Source organism: Lissotriton vulgaris, chromosome 6 (genome assembly GCF_964263255.1).
Source record: "Lissotriton vulgaris chromosome 6, aLisVul1.2, whole genome shotgun sequence".
Lineage (NCBI taxonomy): Eukaryota > Metazoa > Chordata > Amphibia > Caudata > Salamandridae > Lissotriton > Lissotriton vulgaris.
The window spans coordinates 408795302-408814811 of NC_141694.1; the positions used below are offsets into that span (position 1 = coordinate 408795302).

Here is a 19510-nt window from a genome sequence, read left to right on the forward strand (position 1 = left end):
GGGCCATACCCCATGCCCCTCGGGATGACCACATACGGTGGAGCAAGCAGGAATTACTTACCTTTCGCTGCAATATCAATGAGTCCTGCAAACATAATTTACGAGTGGAAGACAACATAGGCTGCGAACACTGTCACTTCTCCTATGACCTTGGTAAGAATACGACCAGTACGGACTACATTATGCACTGCGGTCTGCTTAATGTACGATCGTTAAGGAAACACAAGTTAGATCTATATGATCTACTCACTGAGAAACAGTGGGATCTTGTGTTTCTAACAGAGACATGGTTAGATAATGATTCTACATTTGATGCCCTTGAGGCACTTCCAGTAGAATATACAATACATAGACAGGACAGACCCATAGGCAGAGGAGGGGGCATCGCAATTGTAGTCCGGGAAAACTTGCGATGCCAACTAGACAGCTCCCCCATCTTGAACAGTGAGGCAGGGAACTTCACTATTAAAGTGAACAATAGCTACACACTAAAGGGCATGCTAATCTACAGACCCCCAGGCCCTATAGCCAAGTTTGAGGAGAGTCTGGTTGAAGGCATTATGGAGACCGCACTATGCAAAGACAAATTTTTGGTACTTGGAGACCTTAATTTACATCTTAATAACCCCATGGTTCAACGATGAATTAAGAGTCTTGAAAACCGCACTGAAGAGAACCGAAAGAGAATGGCGCAGGACTTTCTCCAAAGAAACCAGAATTGCCTACTTGACTGAGAGGCGACTTTACCATGGCCTTATTAGAAAGTCCAAAACAGCATATTATACGTCCAGAATCAGTGAAGCTGGTAATTCAGTGAAAGAGCTGTTTTCGCTCTACAAAACTCTTTCGAGAGGAAAACCAGCCACTGTCCCAGACGACTGTTCGCCCGAATCGTGCGACAAAATCGCAGACTTTTTTGCAGAAAAAATAGCCAAAATCTATTCGGCATTTCCAACGCAGCCCATAACTGGGACAGAATTTGTCGAAAGCCCAAGGGAATGGGGAGACAGACACAGACTGGCCAACTTTGTTACCCCGCCTCCAGAAGATCTCTTAAAAATCTGCAGATCTGTGAGATCGGGTTCTCCACGGGACCCTACCACACCTAAACGTCTGGCAGATAGTCTGGTGGTATTGGAACCTTACATCAGACATCTATTAGACGTGTCTTTTAGCACCAAGACCGTACCTAAAGATTGGAAAAAGGCGGTGGTTCTACCCCTAAGGAAGAAACCAACCATCAGTTTTGAGAAACTAGAGAACCTCCGTCCAATTTCACTCCTACCCTACCTGACCAAAGTAGCCGAAAAAACGGTCAATATGCAATTGATGGACTTCGTGGAAAAGGCTGCCTTATTACACTATACTCAATTCGGCTTCCGTCCCCGCCATTCAATGGAGTCTGCGCTCCTAACAGCGGTGGAGACCCTACGTCAGGGGGCGGATGAGGGTCACACCATGGCCCTCATCCTATTGGACCTGAGTGCAGCATTCGACACTGTAGCTCACGCCAACTTGCTACAGTGTCTGAATAACGGAGGAATATCTGAAGCTGCACTCCAATGGATCCAATCCTTCCTGACTGGGAGAAGCTTTCAAGTCTGCCAGGGTGATTACTACTCTAGAGACATAGGATTGGGCCAGGGCGTTCCCCAGGGATTTTCCCTGAGCCCAACCTTGTTTAATCTCTATGTCTCTCCAGTGGCTCCGATTGCCGTGAGTCATAGATTGAACATTGTGTCATACACCGATGACACACAGCTGGTTATCTCCCTCTCACGTGCACCCGGACTTGCTATGGACAGTGTCAGGGCCTACATGCAAGATCTTGCAACCTGGATGTCCACCAACTGCCTTAAATTAAACGGCATCAAGACCGAGGTGCTCATGGTGGGGGGGAATCCATCTGTCTGGTCATCGGCGTGGTGGCCCCCATGCCTAGGTGAGGCTCCTATGCCCCGTCAGGAAGTTAAAAACCTTGGTGTATGGCTCGATGTTGACCTGTCTTTTGGACCCCAAATAGACCGATTGGCGGGTGTCTGTTTCAGCGTTTTAAAAACCCTACGGAAGGTCCTTGTTCTCCTTCCTATGTCCGCCCGGAGAACGCTGGTACATGCCCTCGTTACATCACGCCTGGACTACGGCAACCTACTGTACTTGGGAGCCACCTGCAAGGCAATAAACCGCCTCCAGGTATTACATAATGCGGCAGCCCGCCTCATCTTAAAAATCCCAAAAAGATCGGATTCCAAAGCTGCCCTTCAGACCCTCCATTGGTTGCCAGTGAGAAGCAGAGTGGAATTTAAAGCCCTCTGTACCTGTCACTGCATTCTTGCTAGGAAAGCGCCAACACCACTTCAGAACCTAGTTACCAAGTATGTACCATCACACGCTCTGCGCTCCTCACACGGAGGACTACTTAAGGTCCCTAGGGTTAAAGGCTCGCATGGGTGGTCGCTCTTTTCGCCATTTGGTAGCGAAGAGTTGGAACGCCCTGCCTCTTAATCTCCGCCTAGACCCATCTGAATCCAGCTTCCGGAAGAACTTAAAAACACAGCTATTTTCAAGATAATTGAGCTCACTCCTTACTACTGCTCTGAGTTTTTCAGTTGTAGCGCGGGGACACGCTACTTAAGCGTAACCAAGCGCTTTATAAGCTTCCCTTATTATTATTATTATTACAAGTCATTCAATCAAAAGGGTGGTAATGAATGCAGACCAGAATAGTCTTTTTATGCTCCGTTCACCCTATGTCAAGTTGGTATGAGATTCTGTCTCTCCAGAGCTCAAGGGGGTCCTGTAGCTAATTTGAGGCGAGGTTAAACACACATCTGTTATCCTCTCATGAGATACGGGAAAAGGAATATACAGTCATGCGGTCTATAGTCATCAGGATGTGGCATCTCATGCATCGAACACTGACTGACCTTAACAGACCGATGTCCAGGCCCATCATAATTCTGCTGTGCATCTTTTCAATGGATATCATATGTACATGTTCTGAATGCCATTTCCCATTCAATAGAGGTTTCAGAAAACTTGACAAATTGTTCTGAAAACAAAAGTACGCATGAACCAGAATGTCTAGCTGTTGGACAGGCCACAGGAAGGGCTTGCTCCCTCCCCGCATGAGAGGGCCCGAGCCCCGGCCCTCCAGGTGTTACCCACAGAAGTACCCCGCACCCCGTCTCATACGGGACTCCTGCCCCCGGACATCTCTGTATCATGGGGCCGAACCACTACCGGCCCTCGCCCGGCCCGGCCGCCATCTTGGACACTGCACCACGAGGCCGCATGGCCTCAGATCGACCCTAACCCTGGGCCTGGCCAGGCCCCGACATCCCGGCACCACCATCCACCCAGGAGGTGAACGGACCACTTGGCAGGTCAATGGGAGAAAGAAGTGTCGATGGCTCTCCCCCGCCAGGTGCCGATCGCCCCCCAGCTCCCCCGGGCGCTGGCTCCACCCCCCTGCTGGGTGTCTGGACTCCCTCATCCCGGACCTCCCGACCTCCAAGTGCGAGGGTCCGGACATCAAAGGGCGCCAGACCTATAACTGGGGCAGCCCCAGAGCAGGAAGGCAGTTGTATCCTGGAGTCGAGAGACACCGTGAAGAACTCATCCTTGACGGACTACTGGCGCTGCCGTAGTCCTGCCTTGCGAACTATCGTCCTGCCTGCTGGCGCTGCCGCAACCCTCTGCATCCTTCATCTTCGTCGGGACCTGCTGGCACGGCCGCGGACCGTTGTAACTACCACCTTCATCGGGACCTGCTGGCGCCGCCGCGGACCGTCGCTACCTACGATCATCTCGGGACCTACCGGCGCTGCCGCGGCCCGTCCATCTAGAACGCCGAGCTCGAGGATTGTGAGCTATTCATCATATCATCGCATCTACCAGATTGGTAATAAGACTGTCCCGCTACCCCCTTCCCATCCAAGAGACTAGAATCGAGGGGACCCCTGAGTCCAGACCTCCTTGTACCATTCTACCGTACTTAAAGATCACTTATAAAAAACGTTAAACCTTATCTCTGTGTGGTGTATGTCTGTGGGGGGGAAGTTACTTGTCTGTACGATCGCTGGAGGGGCTCTCCCTGGAGACCTCTCCCATTGTCCTCGGCTGACCCTCCCGGTCCGTCTAACATTGGTGGCCGCGGCGCGATCCGAATCAACGCGTAATCGTACAGAGAGTAGCTCACCCCACGACGAAAACACAATGACAACCAAAGAGAGCGGATCCACCGAGAAATTCCAGATGGAGAAATTGGAAGAATACAGCCATCGTGAATTGAAACAATTCTGCATTGAACTAGGCATTGCTACCACCGGTCTGAGTACTAAAGACGATTTCAAGCACGCCATTGAGTCATGGGCAGAAACCGGGGCCGTCAGACCCCCGGACCAAAACGTTGCAGCATCAGAGAGGAACACCACGGCTCCCGAGGAGCGAAGAACGGGTCTCTCGCAGGAAGAGATCCAAGAGAGAGAAAAAAGCAGACTGCATGAGTTAGAAATGGCCCGACTCAAAATGGACAGTGAGCTCAAATTAGCCGAACAGAAACTGAACCTAGAACATTTGCGGCTCCGAGAAGAACGGGAAGAAAAACAGAGGCAGAGAGAGCTTGAAGAAAAAAGATTAGCGTACGAACACGAGCGCAATCTAGCAGAAATAAACCTACGGAAACAGAACAAAGAACTGGGGGTGCCCGAGCAACCGCGCACCCCAGGAACGACAGAAAAGAAAGTACACATCCCCAAGGATGTCGTTCGAGAATATTTCCGAGATGACGACATACAACAGTGGTTCAAGGCCTACGAGTTCGCCATGACCTCCCACCGGATTGATCGAAGTGACTGGGGAGCCGGTCTATGGGGGAGGTTCATCAATGAAGGCCGCGATGCCCTGTTACAGCTCCCAGACCATCTGATGACCTCCTATGACCACATGAAGGCGGCCCTCCTCACCCGATATGGGCTCACACCCGAAATGTACCGCCAGAGGTTCCGAGACTGCACCCGGATCCCGGGTACAACTTGGGTGGAATATGTAAACTATTTCAGCCGAGCCTTCGGGGGTTGGATCAAGGGAAGCCATGTAACAACCTACGAGCAACTTTTTAATCTCATGGTATGGGAGCACCTCTCTAACAACTGCTTCGTCGAGCTCAGGCAGCACCTCCTCGACAGTAAATTTTTTTTTTTTTTTTTTTTTTTTTTTTTTTTTTAAAACCTTTATTGGTCAATAACACATAGTACACTGCTTTAATGCCTACAACCCACGTCAGTAGGCCGGCAGCTATGACATGCCCTATGAAGATGTATATGCGTTTTCGGTGGGGGTATACCACTAACACAGCATGCCGCCTACAACCCAACCGGGCCGGCCGCGATGTATCTAGACGTGGGCCATAGAGAAAGCTTTCATCTGAACATCATGATCACAATGCAGTGTATAAGCAACAAAGTCTTGAGGTTACTTTTTTTTTTTTTTTTTTTAAATCAACTTTATAACATATTATTCACTTTTCCTTCCCCTAATGAGGCCACCATACGAAGTATGTGGCGTGGTGGATCTTGTAGTGTGGAGTGCAAGTATGTTGTCCTGTAACAGTTTGTAGTGCCGGGCACTCGCAGTATTACAATCACGCACTCCGTAACCGTCACTCATTGTCAGGGAAGGTATAACTTTTTGGTACCATTCAAAGAATCCGATGTTGTGCCATGACATGAATGTGATGTAGTGAGTGTTTCCTGGTGTGAGACAAGCTGTACTAAGACAAGACAGAGGGGGGGCAGCCGCCTCGCAATCCGCTCCTCCTGTGCAGCTGGTGGCTTGTGTTCGAGGGTGTCTCGGGCAACGTGTCATGTGCCTATTCATGTGGGTTCTGGGGCACTCATTTCCTAGCAGGGGGAAGAGATTTAGGGGGTGTGTGTGGAGTCATATTGCCGCGTTGTGCGAGGGTGTGGGCCCTGGGGGAGGGGCGGTGGCGTGGCTATTGCCACTCACCCCTCCACTGTCCTCCTCTTCGGATTCGTCGTTATCTTGTGCCTGAAGCAGATATGTAGTGAGGGGACCCCACAGGTCTTTGGGGCGTGATTTATGAGGTAAAAGGACAGCGTAGTTGTGGAGTTGCTCCTGCCACGTAGACATAGTACTAAGCCAGTCCTTAAATTTGGGCGCCCTTCCCCTGCCCCATCTACACGCCACTTGTCGCTTAGCCAATAAGAGGCTTAGTGCAAAGAATTTTCGGTGTGTTTTTAATGCCGGGTTAGTGTGTCCGAGTAAGGCTATTTTTGGGCAAGGGTCCATGGGTATGCCGATCATTTCCGATATAGCCTCAAACACTTCTATCCAGTATGAGGCAACTGCTCGGCATTTCCATGCTAGGTGTATGAAGTCAGCTCCAGGCCCGCCGCACCTAAGACAACGATCATTGTCTCTGAGACCCAGTCGGTGCAATTTAGCAGGCGTGAAGTAGAGCCGGTGCAAGAATTTATAGTGTACCAATCTAAGGCGAGCATTGCCTGTCACTGCGTGTGTATGAGAGCAGCTCATCTCCCATTGCTCGTCCGTCATAGGATCGTCCAGGTCAGCGTCCCAATCTTGTCTAGCTCTGAGGGGGGGGCGGAGATGGAGCTATTTGGACGTGTTTGTACAACATAGAGACCACATTCTTTGGGGTGTCTGCCTGGAGTAGGGAATGCAGAGGTGCCATGATTTCCGGCTCATCCGGAAAGTTGGGTGTGATGGATTTAATGTTTTGCCGGAGTCGAACATAAAGAAAAGTATCCATCATCGTGGGGGAGCTGTCTCCAAAGAGCTGCGTTACCGTGCGGAAAGTACCTTGGAGGTAGAGATCTCCCCAAGTGTACATAGCGAGTTTTGCGAGGAACTTGCGTCCAATTTCTTCACGTGCAACGCTCACTCTGGGATCGTGTGCCAGCACCATCAAAGGTGAGTAAAAGAATTGCACTTCCATATGCTCTGCGATACGTTTCCAAGCCCTGACAGTGCAGTCTACCGTAGTGGGGTCCCTATCCTTCACACTGACTGTTGTGTAAAGATATCCCGAAGGGTGCTCCGGTCTCATGTACCCATCTTCAACCGCCAGGTGGGCCATGAATGGAGGGGGATGGAACCAGTATGCAGCGAAATGCCCTTGGGCACAGTCATAGTATTTTCGGAAGTCTGGGACTTCAAACCCTCCTTGGTGGTAGGGAAGCATTAGCGTCTTCAGACTGAGTCTGGCCTGTTTGCCTCCCCAGATAAGGCGCGACATCTGAGAGTCGAGGGCGCGGAAGAAACATGAGCCGGGGTTATAGGGAATGTTAGTGAAAAGATACAACAGTTTGGGGAGGACCACCATTTTTACAAGGGAAATGCGACCTGCCATGGACAGTGGGAGGTGTATCCATTTGGTTACGTTGTCTGTCAGTTTGTCTAGTGCTGTTCCATAATTGGCTCTGATAAGGGTCTCCCGGTTTCTTGTGATTCTGATTCCTAAATATTTTATTTCCTCCGATTCCCATACTAGGGGGTAATCTAGAGGAAATTCCTCGGTCTTGTCAGTCAGGGGGAGCATGGCCGATTTTGCCCAGTTTATCTGTATCCCCGCTATCGCCCCAAATTTGGTTATCTCCCGTAGCAAGGGATTGAGATTTTCTTGTGGTTTGTCCACATAGAGGGTCATGTCATCTGCATATAACGCGATTAGAAGTTGCCGTTCCGGGTAAATGAGGGAGCGATGTTTGTGGTGCTGTCGGAGTTTAGCGGCTAGGGGTTCGATGGCGATCGCGAAAAGTATCGGGGACAATGGGCAGCCCTGCCGGGTGCCTCTCTGAACCTCAAATGGAGCAGAGCGGGTACCGTTTAGCAACACCGTAGCCTGGGGTTTACAATATAGCAGCCGAATCCAGTCTAAGAAGGTAAAGGGGACACCCATCCTTTCGAGCAGTGCAAGAAGGTAATCCCACTCCAGGGAGTCGAACGCTTTTGTGGCGTCCAGGAATACAGCAGCTGCTTTACAGGTAGGAGTAATATCCTGCAACACCGCTTGGAGGGTACGCAAGTTATGGGATGTAGCGCGGTTCGGGACAAACCCTGCCTGGTCTGGAAGAACGAGCCGCTCCATAAGGAGGTTAAGACGCGCAGCGAGAACTTTTGCTAAAATCTTACTGTCTGTATTTAGCAATGAGAGAGGCCTGTATGAATCGCAGTGCTCTGGTGGTTTACCAGGTTTCAGCAATGACGTTATTAGTGCTTCTCGCATTGTAGGCGGGAGTGAGCCTTCCTCTAACGCCTCGTAAAAGACTTGCTTCAGTACGGGTGCTAGCACGTGTATAAAGGTTTTATAAAAGTCAATCGGTAGGCCATCCGATCCGGGCGCCTTCCCGGACTTCATGGACATGATTGCATCCTTGATCTCATCCAGTTCAAGCTCATGATGAAGGAATTTTTGCTGGGACGGTCCTAACCAGGCAATTGCGGTGTCTTCCAGGTAATCCTGCAAGTTGATTTTGTCAGTTCTATGTGTGGTGTAAAGCGATGTGTAGTGTTCAGTTAGCACTCGGAGCTGCTCTTTGAGATCTCGTTGTGGTATGTCGTGTTTGTCTAGTAGAGTAGAGACGTAATTTCGGTACCTAGGGGCTCTAACTGCAGAAGCAAGCGCTTTCCCTGGTCGGTCTCCCTCTCCATATGATCGAGCAGTGAAGGACTTCCCCAGGAATTTGCATTCTTTATCTGCCAAGTCAGAGTAGTCATTCAGTTTTTCCCGAAGCTGAGCCTGAGCTGCGCGGCCTCTGTCTCCCTGAGCTATCTCTCGCTCTAGCTGTCTGAGCTCGATTTCTAACTTGCGTAAGTCTTCTCGCAGTGCTTTTAGAACTCCCCCTCCTTTGGCTATACAACTCCCTCTTATTGTCACTTTGAAGGCCTCCCACACGGTAGTAAGACTAGAAACTGAATTAACATTTCGTTCGAAAAACTCTGTGATGTCTTGTTCTAATTCAGCAGCGAAGGCAGTATCCGTAAGATGTGCGGGGTTCAGTCGCCAACTCAGGTACGGGGCCATGATGAGGGGAATCTGCAGGGAAATTAGGACCGGTGAGTGGTCAGAGAACGTACGCGCCAGGTGGTGTGCCTTGGTCAACCATGGGGACAGACCTGCTGACAAGAAAATATAGTCTAGGCGGGCCCATGTGGAGTGGAAAGTTGAGTGGTGAGTGCCTTGCTTGGTGGTGGGATGTTGGTGTCGCCACGCATCAACCAGGTGGTGTTCATTCACTATACCCAGTAGTGACCGTTGAGTATTTGTGTAGTGAGAGGCTTGCGGACATGACCTGTCCGTCCCAGGTATTAGAGCAGTGTTGAAATCCCCCCCTAGTACCACGTGAGCTATCCCCAGGGTCTGTATTTTCCCCCACAATGTGAAAAGGGCAGTCGGGTCATCAGTGTTAGGGCCATAATAACATGCAAACAATATTGTATGTGTGTGTAATTTCCCCCAGATCATACAATAACGTCCCTCGGAGTCTATCTCAGTTCCAGCCGGAGTAAAATTCGTCCCCCGTCTTACAAGAATTGCCACCCCTCTAGCGTAGTTAGAGTAAGATGAGAACACCTTGCACGTTGCCCATTTTGAAGCGAATGAGGGGGATCCATTTGGAGTTATGTGTGTCTCTTGCAGCATAGCAATGGATATCCCCTGTCTGTCTAGATATCCCAAAATCTGTCTCTTCTTCCTCGGGTTATTTAACCCACGTATATTCCAGGAGGCAATCTGGAACTGCGAGGCAGATTGCGGTCTAGCTACGTCCCCCATATGTCCATCAGAAAACATGTAAAACAAAGGTCTACAACATCCATGTTTTTATAGCATTTGGCATCAAATCTGTAACGTGATCCCCAACTTCCTTCTTGGCATGCCCAATAACAGGAATGAATGACAATTAGTACTTTCATGCATGCAACGTGTTGGAACACTTTCCCTCCCACTCCGGCAACCCCAACCCGCCGGGAATTTGGAACCCACCCATCCCCAGCCATCCCACCCTCTCCCCAACTTAGAAACAGAAATAATGATACAAATTCCCCTACTCTTCCTGCAGAAGGGGGGTATTGGGGCTCGCCCATCGGGGGTCAGTTCTAGGGGCACCCAACCTGCCATCCACCTCCCTACTTGCACCCACTAGGAGCCAGGTATGTACCCGGTCTCACTGCGTGGGACGGAGGTGGGCGATCGAGCACAAAGAGTTACATAATCCGGTTCATGCAAAAGTTTTAAAGTGTACCTCACCAGAGTTTTGGAGTCTTGCTCGTTAACACTCATCTTAGGCGTAGCAGACGTTATGGCCGCATGTTATTCTTGCTGGTTCATGGGCGAGGGGGATCTGGAACGATGTCTTTCAGCACTTACTCTGGTGTTGTCTTTTTTTCTGTGTTGTTTGAGGAAATCCTCCACCTGTTGTGGGTTTTGGAAGAAATGTTGCTTGCCTTGGAAGGAAACTTTCAATTTTGCCGGATATAGCATGGCGTAGGTCATCTCATGATCTTGAAGTTTCTTCTTCACTCCTGAGAATTTCCTCCTGGCCTCCTGTACCGCCGGGGTGAAGTCAGGGAAGAAGGAGAGCGTAGTATTGCAGTATCCCACCGTGCCGATCTCTCTTGCTCGTCTCAGCACTGCGTCCCGGTCCCTGTAATTTAGAAATCTCGCGATGATGGGGCGCGGCTGGGCCCCTGGTGGTGGGCGCGCGGCTAAGGATCTGTGGGCACGTTCTACTATTAAGTGCGAGGAGAATGATTCTTTACCAAAGAGTTCGATGACCAAATTTTCGATAAACACCTCCATTTTCCCCGTGTTGGTGGACTCCGCAAGGCCCAAAACGCGAATGTTGTTGCGCCGAGACCTCGCTTCTAAATCTTCGTTCTTTTCCGCAATGATTTTTAGAAGCCTGTCCATTTGGGTCACTTGTCTGCTATTGGAGGTGGCACCATCCTCCAATTCAGAGATCCGATCCTCCGCGTCCTTGATTCTGGTGTCCTGTTGTTCCAGCTTTGTGACTACGCTGTCCATGCGAGTGTTTATTGTGTCAATTTTGGAATCGATGTTAGATAAGCTCTGTTGCATGCTTATCAGCAAGGTTTTCCAGTCCTCGTCCGGGGGTCCTCGGGCGGTAGGGCTGCCCTCCGGCTCCAGTGCACCCTTGGGGTTTTTCTTAGTTTCAAACGGTATTTTAGTTTGTTTGGCATCGTTTCGGCCCATGTCGCGTCTTTGCGCTCGCGAGGCCGGCGTGGCAGCAGCAGCAGCCAGCGCGTAGCGAGGTGGCTCCCTGTCCAATTGTCCGGGAGGATCTGGGGCCGAACGGGTCCGCGGAGTACTCCTTCCGTAAGATGAGGTGAAGGCGACACCCGTGCGTGGCGCTCGGGGCGCAGTTCCGGTCTGTGGTGTCTTCCTTGGCGCAGGTTATCTTCACGTGCTGCGATACATAGAGGGGGACAGCGGGCTTATCAATTCGTCCCCTATAGCCTCAATCTGGGCTGTAGATGGCTACGGGACAGAAGTTCTTCGTGTAGCGTCTCTGTGCACTATATCCAGACATCAGCAGGTGTGCGCAAGGGGAAGCAGTGCCACAGCTGGTGGGGGCCAGCTTAGATGAGGGAGGTGTCACTCCACAGTCTGATGGAGCCCTTCACAGATGCTCAAATTGCAGCTAGTATGTCTCTCTTTTAAGCCACCATGCGACTTTGGGTGGCGCAGGTATAGACTGATAACGGTCCCAGGGCTCCTCCCTTCACCCCACGTTCAGGCAGCAGCTTACTGACCTGATAGGGCGCTGAATGCCCTCCTGAGGAGGAAGCACGCCAGGGTATGAGGTTGGGGGGAGAGGCTTCTTCCCGTCGTGCTAGGCAGGTAACCCCCACAAGGCAAGCAGGGGATCCGTGAGCCGCAGTCAGTTTAATCAGGGGCCGGTGGAGTTATTGGGCCAGAGCATCGCCCGGGAGGGTAGTGCGAGGGGCAGGTTAGGCACCCTTATTTGTCTGGGAAGCAGTCCGCTATGTTTATTAATCCCCCCGTGTCCCAATCTCCTATCTGAGCCGCAGTTATGCCCGTGGGTCCGGGTGCTCTTCAGCCAATCCCACTGTCGATTGCAGGCGTCTAAGCCTTGGGGTAAATTTACATGCAGCTGCCGGCCGTAAGTAGGCGGCAAGTAGGTCGCAGCCTGAGAGCGGTTAGGCCCCGTCGGCGGCTGAGGCAATGCGGCGTGCTCTTTAGCGCTTTGGCACTCACTGTGTTTCTGGCCTCGCTGGCTCCGTGTTTTTCCCCCAAGCCTCAGGGACCATTGCGGGTCGCTTCTGGCAGTTTGTAGGCCGCGGGAAGGCCGCAGCCGGTGGGCGGGCGGGTCCGTTCGTCTTCCGCTGCTGTGCAGAGTGCCGTGTAGCGCTTGGCATTAACTGTGTCCCAGTCTCCGCATGCACCGACCCAGCCGTTCCTTCAGCGTGTAGTGGAGCGCCGGCCGCAATATCTCACAGCAGTCGGGTCCGTGAAGCAAGCCGGCAGTTCCCGCCCACGGTCCTGAAATTCGCGCTCTCTGTTTCTCCCCCTCCTCAAGCAGGGCCCAACGTCCTCACCTTAAGGTCATCACTCAGCAAAGTCGCCCGCGCAGGTATCTAGGCAATGTCGATATCCTCCCACATTAGTTGGCAGCGCAGTTCCGAGGAGGCCTCCGAGCCTCGGAGTTTCCCAGTAGGTTGATCCCTCCGATGGGCAGGACTCGGACCATTACCTCAGTCCGCTTCCCTGAAGTTTGGTGGATATCTCCGCCTATGGCTGGTCGATTTTGACGTTTCCAGCACCGTTGTGATCCGTGGAATGTCACAGACACGATGGCAAGGTGTCTGGGCAGTTTTTCCCGGTCAGGATGGTCAGAAGGATATTTCAGAGGCTCGATCTGGCAAGAGCCTCACTACTGTGCGGCCATCTTGGTTTAGCGCCACCTAGCGCCCCTCCTCGACAGTAAATTGACAGACCCACGGCAGCTCGCCGCCGAGGCTGACCGGTGGGAGAGCACTCGAGTAGGCCGGAGTGGGCCACACGAACAGAACCGGAACAACCAAGGTCAGCACCGTCCCCGAGGAGGAGGAGGAGGCCAGGGACGAGGAAGAGACACCGTCCCGGCCGCTCCCGCTGCAAGCACCCCGCCCCCGGCCAACCGGGGCAACCCCCCGGTGCGCCCGGGGTTCCGAGCCAATGTCACATGTCACCGATGCCAGCGAGTCGGCCACTACGCCAATGACCCGAACTGTCCACAGAACCAGACTCCGAGACCCCGCCAGGTAGCCGCCGCCGCCCTGGGGGGAGAACAAATCTCCGAAGAACAGGAGGAGTGCGAACAAGAACAACAAGAGTGGGAACCGGCCGCCATGGTTCTAGCGTGCCTAGGGGGAAGAGACATGGTCCCGCGGGCTCCCCTACCCGCCAACACCAGAAAATATGGTCAGTGGGTGAACATTAATGGGCGCAGGGCCGAAGCCCTACGTGACACAGGGGCCAGTGTGACGGCTGTCCGCTGTCACCTGGTGACCCCAGAGCAGATCCTGCCGAACATTCTCTGCCCCATCCGTTCAGCCGACAATTCGGAGAGTCTATGTCGGATGGCCTGCGTCCCCTTCGAATGGGGAGGAGTATCCGGCATGTTGAAGGTGACGGTCCGAGATGACGCCCCCGTGGACTGTCTCCTGGGAAATGATCTTGAGAGTTCCCCGTGGGCCGCCGTAGAAAGAAGAGAACACCTGGGGATGTTGGGCCTCCCGGACTGGGCGTGTGTAACCACCCGGTCCATGGCCGCCCGTACCATCCCCCGACCAGAAGAACCCGAATGGCCAGCACCCCCTCCCCCGATCGCTCCAGTAGAAGACACCGACCCCCCGGAACAAACTCCCGAAGGGCTCGCTCAACCCCAGGACCTTCCCAGCCTGACTCAGTGGTGTCAAGAGGGGGGGCCCACCCAAGAACAGTTCCGTCAAGAACAGAAGACCTGTCCCTCCCTAGAGGGACTCCGCCAGCAAGCCCTCGCCCAGAGCGCAGGGGACACCACCGGAGCCCATTGGATCTATTGGGACAACGACTTGTTGTACAGTGAACAGAGAATCGCGGAGTTAGGGGCCAGTCGAGTGCTGGTGGTGCCCCTCCGTTTTAGAGACTTCTTGTTAAATTTGGCCCACGATGTCCCCCTGGCTGGACACCTGGGTCAAGACAAAACCTACAGTCGCCTGGTGACCCACTTTTTCTGGCCCAAGATGAGAAACGACGTCCTCAACCACTGCCGGTCCTGCCCCACATGCCAGGCCAGCGGGAAAAGCGGCCGCAAACTTAAAGCACCTCTGCAACCCTTCCCAGTTGTCACCACCCCGTTCGAGAGGGTGGGCATAGACATTGTGGGGCCCCTGGACCCCCGTACAGCACAAGGACATCGGTTCATCCTGGTACTGGTGGACCACGCCACCCGCTACCCCGAGGCTGTACCCCTGCGAACTGTAACAGCCCCGGTGGTCGGCCGTGCCTTAATGGGGATCTTCTCCCGGGTGGGCTTTCCCCGAGAAGTCGTCAGCGACAGAGGCATAAACTTTATTTCAAAATATATGAAGTCCCTCTGGCAACAGTGCGGGGTCACCTACTGATTCACGACCCCCTATCACCCTCAAGGAAACTGACTCGTCGAGCGGTTCAACCGCACACTCAAAGGAATGATTGGGGGGTTGGAAGAGCCCCTCCGTCGCCAGTGGGATGTGCTACTGCCGTGCCTCCTCTTCGCATATCGAGAAGTCCCCCAGAAGTCCCTCGGCTTCAGCCCGTTCGAACTCTTGTATGGACACCCGGTGCGAGGGCCCCTCAGCCTAGTCAAAGAAGGTTGGGAGATGGCCCCCCCAAAAGACTCCCCCAGATGTCTTCAAGTACCTCCTGACCCTACGCAATCAAACCAGGCGATTCAGAGAAATGGCGAAAGCGAACCTGGAGGCCAGTCAGGAGGACATGAAAAAATGGTACGATCAAAATGCCTCCTCCATCGAATTTGAACCTGGCCAACAAGTGTGGGTGATGTCCCCCACCGAACCATGTGCCTTGCAGGACAAGTGGACGGGGCCCTTCAAAGTGGTCGAGCGCAGGAGCCCCGTCACCTATCTCATCGATATGGAATCTCCACGGAACCCCCTCCGGGTCCTCCACGCCAATAGACTCGAACCCCACTTGGTGCGCTCGGAGCTCAGTCTCCTGATGGCTACAGACAGCGGAGCGGAAGAAGACTCCGAGCCTCTCCCTGATCTCCTAAGGACCGGGGAAAAAGATGGTTCCGTGGACGGGGTCCGACTCTCAGATGCCCTTACCCCGGAACAGCGCCAAGGTTGCCGGGACCTCCTGCTGCAATTCGCGACCCTGTTTTCCCTCACCCCAGGGGTCACCCCCTGGTGCTTGCATGACGTGGACACTGGGGACAGTCCCCCTATCAGACATCGGGCGTACCGCGTACCAGATCGGGTACGGGCCTGCATCCAAGAGGAGGTGTCAAAGATGCTCACGATCGGGGTCATCGAGCCTTCGGACAGCCCCTGGGCCAGCCCGGTCGTGCTGGTCCCCAAAGCTGCTGCCCCCGGCACCACCCCTGAGCTCCGATTCTGCGTTGACTACCGGGGCTTGAACGCTGTCACCAGAACCGACGCTCATCCCATCCCCCGAGCAGATGAACTGATCGACCGCATGGGGGCTGCCCGCTACCTCAGCATCTTCGACCTGACGGCGGGCTACTGGCAGATCGGTCTCACACCCCGGGCTCAAGAACGATCCGCCTTTTCCACTCCCGATGGCCACTACCACTTCAAGGTCATGCCGTTCGGCATGAAGAATGCTCCAGCTACTTTTCAGCGACTGGTGAACCAGGTCTTGGCGGGGCTCGAGGAGTTCAGCGCCGCCTACCTGGACGATATCGCTGTGTACAGCTGCCACTGGTCCGACCACCTCCACCACCTCCGAGAGGTCCTGCAGGCCCTCCAACGGGCTGGCCTCACAATCAAGGCCAGCAAGTGCCAAATTGGTCAGGGGTCCGTAACCTATCTCGGACACCAGGTGGGAAGCGGTCTGGTGGCCCCTCTTCAACTCAAGATCGCTGCCATCCAGTCCTGGCAGCCTCCCGTCACACAGACCGAGGTCCGAGCCTTCTTGGGGCTCACCGGCTACTACCGGCAGTTCGTGAAGGATTATGGCAGCATTGTGGGGCCCCTCACGGAACTCACATCCAAGAACCACCCGAAGGAGGTCAACTGGACCCCAGACTGTCAAGCGGCCTTCGAGAAGCTGAAGGCCGCCATGTGCACTGCCCCTGTGCTTCAGGCCCCGGACTACAGTCGGGAATTCATCGTACAAACGGATGCCTCCGACCATGGCATTGGGGCGGTCCTCTCCCAGTTGAACCCCGAAGGGCTTGACCAACCAGTGGCCTTCATCAGCAGACGTCTCCTGGCCCGAGAACAGCGCTGGAGCACCATCGAGAGGGAGCCCTTCGCAGTGGTGTGGGCCCTCAAAAAGCTCCGGCCCTATCTCTTCGGTACCCACTTCCGGGTGCAGACAGATCATCGGCCCCTGCAGTGGCTAATGCAGATGCGGGGGGAAAACCCCAAGCTATTGCGTTGGTCCATCTCCCTGCAGGGGATGGACTTCACTGTGGAACATCGACCTGGCCAAGACCACGCCAACGCAGATGGCCTGTCACGCTTTTTCCGCCTCGACGAGGAGAGTCCCCAAGAGGATGGGTGACTCTCCCCGCCTTCAGCTGGGGGGGACGCATGTTGGACAGGCCACAGGAAGGGCTTGCTCCCTCCCCGCATGACAGGGCCCGAGCCCTGGCCCTCCAGGTGTTACCCACAGAAGTACCCCGCACCCCGTCTCATACGGGACTCCTGCCCCCGGACATCTCTGTATCATGGGGCCGAACCACTACCGGCCCTCGCCCGGCCCGGCCGCCATCTTGGACACTGCACCATGAGGCCGCGTGGCCTCAGATCGACCCTAACCCTGGGCCTGGCCAGGCCCCGACATCTCGGCACCACCATCCACCCAGGAGGTGAACGGACCACTTGGCAGGTCAATGGGAGAAAGAAGTGTCGATGGCTCTCCCCCGCCAGGTGCCGATCGCCCCCCAGCTCCCCCGGGCGCTGGCTCCACCCCCCTGCTGGGTGTCTGGACTCCCTCATCCCGGACCTCCCGACCTCCAAGTGCGAGGGTCCGGACATCAAAGGGCGCCAGACCTATAACTGGGGCAGCCCCAGAGCAGGAAGGCAGTTGTATCCTGGAGTCGAGACACCGTGAAGAACTCATCCTTGACGGACTACTGGCGCTGCCGTAGTCCTGCCTTGCGAACTATCGTCCTGCCTGCTGGCGCTGCCGCAACCCTCTGCATCCTTCATCTTCGTCGGGACCTGCTGGCACGGCCGCGGACTGTTGTAACTACCATCTTCATCGGGACCCGCTGGCGCCGCCGCGGACCGTCGCTACCTACGATCATCTCGGGACCTACCGGCGCTGCCGCGGCCCGTCCATCTAGAACGCCGAGCTCGAGGATTGTGAGCTATTCATCATATCATCGCATCTACCAGATTGGTAATAAGACTGTCCCGCTACCCCCTTCCCATCCAAGAGACTAGAATCGAGGGGACCCCTGAGTCCAGACCTCCTTGTACCATTCTACCGTACTTAAAGATCACTTATAAAGAACGTTAAACCTTATCTCTGTGTGGTGTACGTCTGTGGGGGGGAAGTTACTTGTCTGTACGATCGCTGGAGGGGCTCTCCCTGGAGACCTCTCCCATTGTCCTCGGCCGACCCTCCCGGTCCGTCTAACACTAGCTAAAACATAGGGTAGGCAAAATATTGGGGCATTTTCACCCTTTAATGCTCATTCTGTGGTCTCCCCTTTCTCTTCTGGTAGATTTATTCATGCAAAAATCTCTGTGAGTAAAACCTATTAAGTATCAAAATAGCTGCCTTTACTTTGTACTTGTAAAAGAACCTAATTGTGAATGTAAGTCTAACTTACTCAAATAGTTTTAAGAATCAGGACCAGAAATATTAGTAGAAATATTAATGAGTTATTTTGTATGCGGAGGTGCTGCTGCCAGGGGTCCATAGGTAGACCCTCATGGATAATATGGTGGAGTGCAAGAAATGCTTAAAGAGTGAACTACTAATGTTCTTTATATCTTTGTTTCTAGATTCAATCAGCCAGCACCGGATCTGCTCCTTGGAAAGCTACTACCTCTAGCACTGAGACAGAGAGCGCATGGAGGTCGAATGTCGTGAAAAAACGATAGGCTTCATTACCTGTACAAAGACTGCATTCCACTTCAGTCGTGTTTTTAAATCCAAAGTACTGTAATGTTAAACTTTTTTTTAAATGTTTGGGTACGCAGAAGCACCTTTGTTTTGTTGTATTATACTAAAATGCTTTTTCACGAAAAAGTAGGGCTGTCAAACCTGTCCTATTTAGGTAAAGTACAATATCTTGCGAAATCATGTAAACAAAATGTATATGAACTTTTCCCATAATAATGTGAAAACCGTGCTTTTAAACGTTGTTTTTATTTAGAAAAAAGACTGATTTGTAAATAACGGTTGTTAACTGTTGTCAATATCCGATTTTGTAAATTTGTATTTTATGTTTCTGTAAGATTTTGAAATGTGAATCCCCTTTTATTTACAAGAAATAAAATATGAAAGCAAAAAGCATGCATCACTTTAATCACTTTATAGCTCAAGTACTACATCTGGTATTTAATTTGCCGGGAACCCGTAACCGGACAGAGCACTTCTCGCCGCCGGGTCGAGCAGCCTTTTGGATCCTGTTGGACCGCACTGAATAATCTAAAATAAACAAAGGATTCAGTGTAATAACTAAGCCACAGCTGACCGCATAATCAGCGATCAGGGATCCCGAAGACAGATTGGGCTTGTTCAGAAATTTTCGAGAACTCGACTGTAAGAGTGTCGTGTATCTATTGATCGTCTAGCAGCAAACATTCAACTCCAAAGGAAAGCCCGGATGGGCCTACTTTGAGGCTGCCACATATACTCCTACCTCCCTCAACCTCACTCAGTCCTGATGAAGACCCGCGCAGTCGCTTCAAGAGCGCTACACTATGGTTGAAACGTTGACATAACACAACTGTGGACCATCTTTCTAAGGATTCTGTATTTGAGACTGACTATTGTTGTGTACAGAACACTCTTAGTGACTTTGTAATATTGGCCACGCTTCCTTTTTCCCATTCCCCTCCCTGTCACCGGAAATTGGAATTGTATATATTGTATATTACACTTGCACAAAATTCCACGGAGCACCAATTGTCACAAATTCTCACTTTGCGCACCACTGTATAAAGTTGACAGCCTTTTATACCGCTAAAATGTGAGTACATATAAAAGATTACAATTTATAAAGTATCTTGCAATACTGCAGATGGTTTG

General features: G+C 52.7%; 1 protein-coding gene across 1 annotated transcript in view; it reads left to right on the top strand.

The window, feature by feature from the left end:
* MCPH1 (microcephalin 1) overlaps positions 1-18723 on the top strand; it is a 1506891-nt gene extending 1488168 nt beyond the window's left edge. The window contains exon 14 of the mRNA XM_086926418.1: positions 18259-18723. Coding sequence (XP_086782544.1) covers positions 18259-18308 — 50 coding nt within the window. The 3' untranslated portion in view covers positions 18309-18723. The remainder of the gene's footprint in view (positions 1-18258) is intronic.
* Positions 18724-19510: the final 787 nt, after the last annotated feature.